This window comes from Ammodytes marinus (genome assembly GCF_949987685.1).
Source record: "Ammodytes marinus genome assembly, chromosome: 16".
NCBI classification, from domain to species: Eukaryota; Metazoa; Chordata; class Actinopteri; order Uranoscopiformes; family Ammodytidae; genus Ammodytes; species Ammodytes marinus.
Window position 1 is genome coordinate 21,645,454 of NC_137220.1, and position 7,941 is coordinate 21,653,394.

Genomic DNA, 7,941 nt, shown 5'->3' on the forward strand with positions numbered 1-7,941 from the left:
AACAGCCAGCCAGGCAGAGCGGAGCGGAGGCAGGCAGAGGAAAGATGGCAGCCGCGGCAGTGGCTGAGTTTCAGAGAGCACAGTCTCTTCTTGGAACAGACCGGAATGCTTCTATCGATATCTTACACTCAATAGGTAAATACAATCTACAAATTGCGGCGCTACAAAAGAATAGTTGTTACGGCCAGACGCTGAAGTTGTACAACCCCTCCATCATATGTGGAGCAGCCAGGTAGCAGCTAAGCTAGGTTAGCTTGCCCAGTGCTGGCCATGTCTTTTTTCTCCTAGCTTGCACGGTGAGTCAGCAGCAGTGGGCTAGCTGGCTAGCAGTGCACCGGCTAGCTTATTAGCATGCTAGCGTTAGCTGCCCTGGCTCATTCATTTGACAGGAACTGGGGTGATAGCCGGCTAGTTACTGTCAGCATCCAGCCGGTGTTAAGCCGCTGTTCTTCGTCCTGTCAAGTGTCAGGACCGACGAGTAATGTTAACATGAAACTGAGCTGACTCACTCAACCTCGCCTGCTCTGTCACGGCCTCTAGTTTGTGCTAGTGTGATGCCATCAGTTGATAATTAAGCGTGCGTAGTAGTATAACTGTCATTGTCGTTGTATTGTTTAAGTTGACAGGTCCGTTGTTTAATAGCCTCGCGAGCCACTTGGCTGCGTGCCATTGTAACTAGCATTTCCACACTGTAATGTAGCTTAATGTAAAGAGGGCAACATCAGCATTTTATCACAATTTGTCCGATGCTTTTCAATACGGATCATTTACTCTCTGTGTGTGTGTTTGTGTCTCGTAGTGAAGCGGGACATCCACCAGAGCGATGAGGAGGCGGTACGTGTTAAAGAGCAGAGCATCCTGGAGCTGGGGGGGCTGCTGGCCAAGACGGGACAGGCTGCAGGTAACACAACATGGTGCTCTCACTTATAAACAAATGCTAACTCTCTGAGTCACCCAGCATTTCCGGCTTTGACACTCATGTTGATCTAATTGGATTGTTCTTTCGCTGACAACACAATTAGTTCTATTCTGCAAACAGGAAGGACTCACAAAATGGATGTTTTTACATGGGAGCACCTCAACATTTTTTAATTGTGACTTGTGAAATGTTGACAAAGTCCAAATGCTGATCAGCAAGGCACTTATGGGTGGAGTCAGCACTGTTGTCAAAATCTGTGAATATCTCCTGGCAGTCCGCTACCTGTCCCAACTTTGTGTGCGCTGAATGAATATCCAGTGTTAATACACCGCCTAGGCTCTGTAAATTGGTATGTAAAAATAGGGGGTCCACCCTAACTAGCAACATGCCTGTTTACAGAGTCTAGGCTGTTTATGAACACTGTGTTTTTATCTTTAGCACACACACATTATGCACAGATAGCAGATTGTTAGGAGATATTCAGTGAATTTGACAAGCATTCTCCAGAATCACTGACTCCACCTGTAAGGCAAAAGTGCAGGTCAATTGTAAATGTTAGCTCTTCACCTCATCTCCAGCAGTTTTCCATCTACATAGATTTGTTCTTTCCTCGTTTCAGAGCTCGGGGGTCTGCTGAAGTATGTCCGGCCCTTCCTCAACTCCATCTCCAAGGCCAAGGCAGCCCGGCTGGTCCGCTCCCTGCTGGACCTGTTCCTGGACATGGAGGCCGCCACGGGCCAGGAGGTGGAGCTCTGTCTGGAGTGCATAGAGTGGGCCAAGGCTGAGAAGAGGACCTTCCTCAGACAGGCACTAGAGGTGAGACTTGCTGTTGTCGCAGGGCTCGTTCAGACTCGGGTAACACACGGCCGTGCCAAGATGCCCGCTGACCTCTGGCTTTCAGAACGGTTCCATACAATCTGTGACGTGGTTCATTGTTTCCCCAATAGATGGGGTTAGGATCGACTTGTCCTGTGGCTGTCTGGTTTAGTTAGCTATGTGGTCCAACAACTTGACATCCCTAGCTGGTTAACTTGAAATTGTCTTTTTTCATTTAATTAATTATGAAGTACTTCAGTTTAGCAAGCTAGCCAAAGGCAGTAGAGAGAAGTATATATACTGGCAAACATTATTGAAACAAAAGCCATTAACTCTCATTCCCACCTTCTTTGAGGATTCATTCAAACGACTGGTCAAAGTGAAATGTTGAGAAAATCGTTGGCATGACAGTTTTTCTACTTAGAAGAACTGTTCCACCAGAGCAGGTGTCTACATCAGCTGGACTAAATGCAGTGAACAAACAGCAATCATGTAGTACAAGTACAAATGGCCAAACTATCTATGAAGTGCTAGATCTGCCCAGTGTGGCTAATCATATCTGATTTATGTCCCTAAATGGAGACTGGAAGGTGTGCAGAATTATTGGCTATATTATTGTATTTGTTGGCAGCATTTGTCAGTATGTTGATTAAAGCAGTTGCTGAAAGGCTTTATTTACTTGGATTGTGTGGCAATTTATTGGCTGCAACAGTAGTTAAAAAAAACATTATTTACAACGGAGCAATGTGCACTTTTTATTGGGACGCTTTCTTAACAATTTATCACTGTTTGTGTGTGTAACATATAACATGTATAATAATAGTCATGTAACAAGCATTGAAGCGGTGAACACATACTGTGCTCTTCACTGCTCAGAATCTTGTACTCCGGTTGATTGATCTGGTGGATTTATGTTCTATCTTCAATCGACAGTTAATGCACATTTCTATGATGTAGCTCTGAACTTTACGGGCAGACCCTTTAAACAAAACAGGTTGAAGACCCCTGGCACTCAGATGTTGTTGTTCTCCTCTCTCCTTAGTCTCGTCTCATCTCGCTGTATTTCGACACAAAGTGCTACCAGGAGGCACTTTCACTTGGTAGGTGGCCGATCTCCTGAATTTGTTGTTTGACTTATCAGAATGTGTATAAAAACAAATGAAAACATGTGTGTAAAAAAATAAACAAGGTGAGATTGTTAGCTTGAGATAACATTTCAAACTTGTGTAAAGTCCCATTTTAGTTCCCTATATGCGCCAGAAAATAAATAATAACTTGAGGGTGCGTTGACAGTGACACTGACTTGCTTCTCCGTGCAGGCACCCAGCTGCTGCAGGAGCTGAAGAAGATGGACGACAAGGCTCTGCTGGTGGAGGTGCAGCTGCTGGAGAGTAAGACGTACCACGCGCTCAGCAACCTGCCCAAGGCCCACGCTGCACTCACGTCTGCCCGGACCACCGCAAACGCCATCTACTGCCCGCCCAAACTACAAGCCGCTTTGGACATGCAGTCAGGTAGGTACCATGCAGCGCCACAGGTCGTGAGCTAACTGTCGCTAAAGTAGCTTCAGATAATGTTCACACAAATCACAGCAGTAGGTGAAGAAAACTTAAAGGTGCTCCGACGAACTTTCAGTTTTAGTTAATTCTTGCAACCCCTTTGGACAAAAAACGCAAGTGTTTTTCACTACGCCAGCTGTTGTTCCCGGGTGAGCTCGTCCATGACAAAGCCATTAAGAAAAAAAAATATATAAAAATAGCATTCTTTGCACGGATGGTCTTGTTTGCGTTTACATGTAATTTATGATTATCAGAGGAAAAATTTGACTGTTTCAGAAATATTAAAAAGTTCCTCGTAGCACCTTTTTTTTAAGTTGCTTTTTCCTGCCGTGGTTAACCAGACATTGATGTATTTTTCTCCAGGGATCATCCACGCAGCGGAGGACAAAGACTGGAAGACGGCTTACTCCTACTTCTACGAGGCCTTCGAGGGTTATGACTCGGTGGACAGCCCCCGAGCCATCACAGCCCTCAAAGACATGCTGCTCTGCAAAATCATGCTCAACGCGTAAGTGCTACTCTACTCCCAAATAACACAGCCCCGCACAATTCATTTAGAATAATTTTATTTCTGCAGAATATTACATTTTAAAACATTGAATGTTCGACTCGGTTGCGAATGTATAAAATGTTTATTTAAGTTGCCAAAATGCAGCGGATTCATTTATATTTTATTGTATTGATGTGTCTGATGCTTATATGTCTGTTTCAGGCCAGAGGATGTCCAGTCTCTCATCAGCGGCAAGCTGGCTCTGCGCCACGCTGGCAGACAGGTATTACTATTTTTTCCCTAAAAATGTTCAAGTTCAAGTCATGTGAGATCTGTTTGCTATATGTCTTGCTACTTAGATACTACTTAGATATAGCGCAGTTTTTTTGTTTTACTACAAGCCCTGGGACTACGTTTTGCCTGAAACAAGCAGCTTTTCATGTACTCATAACTTTTTCCCACCATTCTTTTTCTACAGACGGACTCTCTGAAAAGTGTGGCTCAAGCCAGCAAGAACCGGTCGCTGGCTGACTTTGAAAAGGTTTGTGTTGTAACTTTCTAGGGGCTGTGGACTCTGGAGCTTCTCCTCCCCTCATTTGTGATTTTAAATTGTCCCATTCCACCCATAGGCACTAACAGAGTACAAAGCAGAGCTGAGGGATGACCCTGTCATCAGCACCCACCTGGACACACTGTATGACAACCTGCTGGAGCAGAACCTCATCAGGGTCATCGAGCCTTTCTCCAGGGTCCAGGTAATTGGACAGAACCTTATCCAGGACACTTTACTGGATAGTGTATCAATCAGACCGATTCAGGGACAGACTGCGAGGAACCTTTAGATGTTCATGAAACGGCCTCATTTTTTTCTGATCACTAATGACCTGTAACGGCAAACCAGAACATCAGTGAAAAATAATGCTATATCGATATTCGTTATTAAAACGAAAAGCCTGTGTTTCCCAAACAGTACTAAATCAAAGTTTACTTTGCTTCACCAGCGTCATATTACCATTATTGATCTAACATAGTCACATAGAAATACATAACCTCATCTCCATGCATCCTGCCATCTCTCTTTCACTCGCAACAAATACACACGCCGCCGACACACGCTATCAAAGGTCATAGGACAGCAAGCACTTGTGTCGTAAAAACATTAACACTTTTGTGCAATCAACAAAGTTCCTCGCAGTCACTTTGTTAGAAAAAGGTTATTGTTGAAAAACTGATGTAACGCATCAAAGACTAATATTAACCAACATATGTGCAATATACTTATTCAATTGTATTTTTTTATCAAACAGATAGCACACATTTCCTCCCTCATCAAACTCTCCAAGGTAAGATTTGCCTCGTCTTTGTCAATATTTCCTTTTAGACTTCCACTCTGCGCCTGAATTTCCTACTTAAAGATTTTGACATACTATTCCTTCAAATGTGATTGTGTCTGCCATGCAGGGAGACGTGGAGAGGAAATTATCACAAATGATCCTGGACGAGAAATTTCACGGTACGTGTCTGCTGCTGTTTTAGTTTTACACTGCACAAGGACACGTCTAAATACAAGTGACTTTATTGTTGTAAATGTAACTGAATGAAATGAACTCAAGTGAGTTGGTGAGTTGGCTCTTGTGATTGACAGCACTCCAATATCTTTTTTTTTTAACAGTTTCTCTCTCTTGTTTTCCTTCCCTTATCACCCCATCCCATCCTAACAGGTATTTTGGACCAAGGCGAAGGAGTGCTGATTGTCTTTGAGGAGCCGGTTGTGGACAAGACATACTCGGCGGCCCTGGAGACCATTCAGAACATGAGCAAAGTGGTGGACTCGCTCTACAACAAAGCCAAGAAGCTAACATAAGGTAACCCCCAGTACAACTGATGACTTGATGATCCTGTGTCGACATGAATAGAACTTAGGCGTCTCAGATTCCTCTTTGTCCATTGTGCAGAGATTTTAACATGGTAATAGATTACCCAATGATGTAATAACTTTCCGTTTAAATAGTTGCCATTGATGGATGCCACAAACTTGATTTTTGGGGGCGATACCGATCACAGATTTATTTTCCTCAGGATCGACCGATACCAATTTTAATGTACTACTTTACTTTACTGTAATGTAGAACACTCATTTTGATTTATAATGTGGAAAAATGTATTTGTCTTCAATAGCTTCCACATTTAGTGTCATAAAATCAGACCCAGAAATAAATACTACAGAGGACACTCCTCTTTCTATCAGATTTTAGTTCTTCTTCTTTTTATATATATATTTTTTGTGGAAGATTCATGTGTTTTTCTTGATAGCTTTATTAGGCGGTTGTCATTATACATTTTATGAAAACCATAGCTAGGTATGATTTTTCTTTTTTTAGCAAATATATATATATTTAATGCTTCAGGCTTCATGAAAAAGTTCAACTTGTATCTCAATAGGGCAGGAAAAGTGCTTGCATTTTACTCTTTAAAAACTTGTACAACCCTTTGGTTGAAACAAACCTGGCTAGTCTGGAAAACATTTTGGTGTAGTTTGGTAAAAAATAAACTTAATTTACCATGTAGGTATGTCTCTGTAAAATCTCTTGTTCATTCTCCTGAACTTGTCTTTCAGGGAGAGTGAAAGCATGGGTCCTCCTGTTTGGACTTTAATGGGCCAGTCAGAGCTCCGTTGATCGCTCACTTCAACCCGGGGAGAGGAGGAGGACTACAGAATACTTTACAACCCAGCGGAGCGACTGAGGCCGGGCCAACAGACCCACCGAGGCACCAGGCTCCTCCTAGTCCTCCTCCAGCCCTCTGCTCTCCTCTCCCTCCGGTCTCCTCTCAATGCGACTGGGGTTGATCTGACTCAACGTTGCTCCTCCCTATGGACAAATCCAGACACTGTGCCCTCCTCTGCTCTTCTCCCACCACTGGTTTCTACTGTATGTAAAATTGGACAATAAGCCTCCCTGTCCCCTCCCGTTTTTTTTTTTTTTTTCCCCTCTGCACTGGCCATCAGGGAATCTTGTAAAATAACAACAAAGAAAACATAAACAATACTTAAACATGTATTATATATATATATAAAATAAAACACACATTCTCTGGAGTGTAATCTGGAGGGGGCGGGGGGGGGGGGTAAACTTGGGTTGGTTTGTCTGTGATGCCAGCCCTGAAACTGAATGTTCGAATTTCTCACGTTTTTTTTTTGCGTCCCCCCCCCCCCTCCCCAAAGTCACATGAAGAATGGTTTTGAAAGTCCATCCGAACAAGCCCATTCAATCTCCTTACATCCTGACTATGACCTTTGCCCCCCCCCCCCCCCCCCGGTCTCACTCACATGGCATTCTGGGATTGGTGGACCACACAGGGAATTAGCTCTTCTGTCCATTTGGGGACCACGCCACACAAGGAGAGGAGGACGTTTAACACCACACCATGGAGTCTCCTATTAGCCCTCCTCTTCCCTTTGCATTCCTACTTCCTGTTTGTATATATAACTGTTTGTATATATAACATTGCCAAGCGCCTCTTGTTCATCCATTGATGTATTCAGTCCCCTGCCCCCACCCCCCTTTTTTTATAACGTAAGAAGAGAACAGACCTGGCCACCGAGAGCTTGGGTCAGTCACACAAAGTGCTTTTGATGCTCGACACACGTGACACGGAGAAGAGGGAACTCTGCGATCTTCTAAAGACGCGACGGTTTGCTGTACAGAAAAAGGCGGGGGCGTTCGCTGGAGAAAGAAAAATCAAGCTGTACATTTCTGGGAACTTAATTTTGCAAGGACTCGAGGGTTTACCATATATGACATAGAGAAAGACAAATGCTAATAAATAAAAAAAAGAAACAAAATCAAACCTGTATGTTTTGTGATTCCAGGATAACCTGCACTGGCAATGTTCATTAAGCTTCAACTCTTGTGTGCCACGCACCATTTGATAATCTCCTGTGTTTTCAGATTCTTTCTTTTGAACCAGGGACTTTAACCCAGCCATATTTCTTCTATTAACCAGGGTTGAATGCTGGAATTGCTCACTATAACTAAAACAACCCCAGCTAAAGAAGCAGATATAGTTGGTAGCAACTGAACATAGCCTACACATTGTGATAGACAGTACATGGAAACTAGCCTAACTAATGGATAAGTGGTTGAAATGTATAAGTC

At 43.3% G+C, this 7,941-nt stretch overlaps 1 protein-coding gene across 1 annotated transcript; it reads left to right on the forward strand.

Moving 5' to 3' along the window:
* Nucleotides 1–21: 21 nt before the first annotated feature.
* LOC307263399 (26S proteasome non-ATPase regulatory subunit 11A) lies at nucleotides 22–7,600 on the forward strand. Its single transcript, XM_080044551.1, has 13 exons — nucleotides 22–135; nucleotides 800–901; nucleotides 1,539–1,735; nucleotides 2,778–2,835; nucleotides 3,055–3,249; nucleotides 3,658–3,802; nucleotides 4,007–4,067; nucleotides 4,263–4,325; nucleotides 4,414–4,539; nucleotides 5,092–5,127; nucleotides 5,246–5,297; nucleotides 5,506–5,649; nucleotides 6,402–7,600. Exons 1-12 carry the CDS (start codon nucleotides 45–47, stop codon nucleotides 5,646–5,648), a joined length of 1,269 nt encoding a protein of 422 aa, XP_079900677.1. The 5' UTR covers nucleotides 22–44; the 3' UTR covers nucleotide 5,649; nucleotides 6,402–7,600.
* The last annotated feature ends 341 nt before the right edge of the window (nucleotides 7,601–7,941 follow it).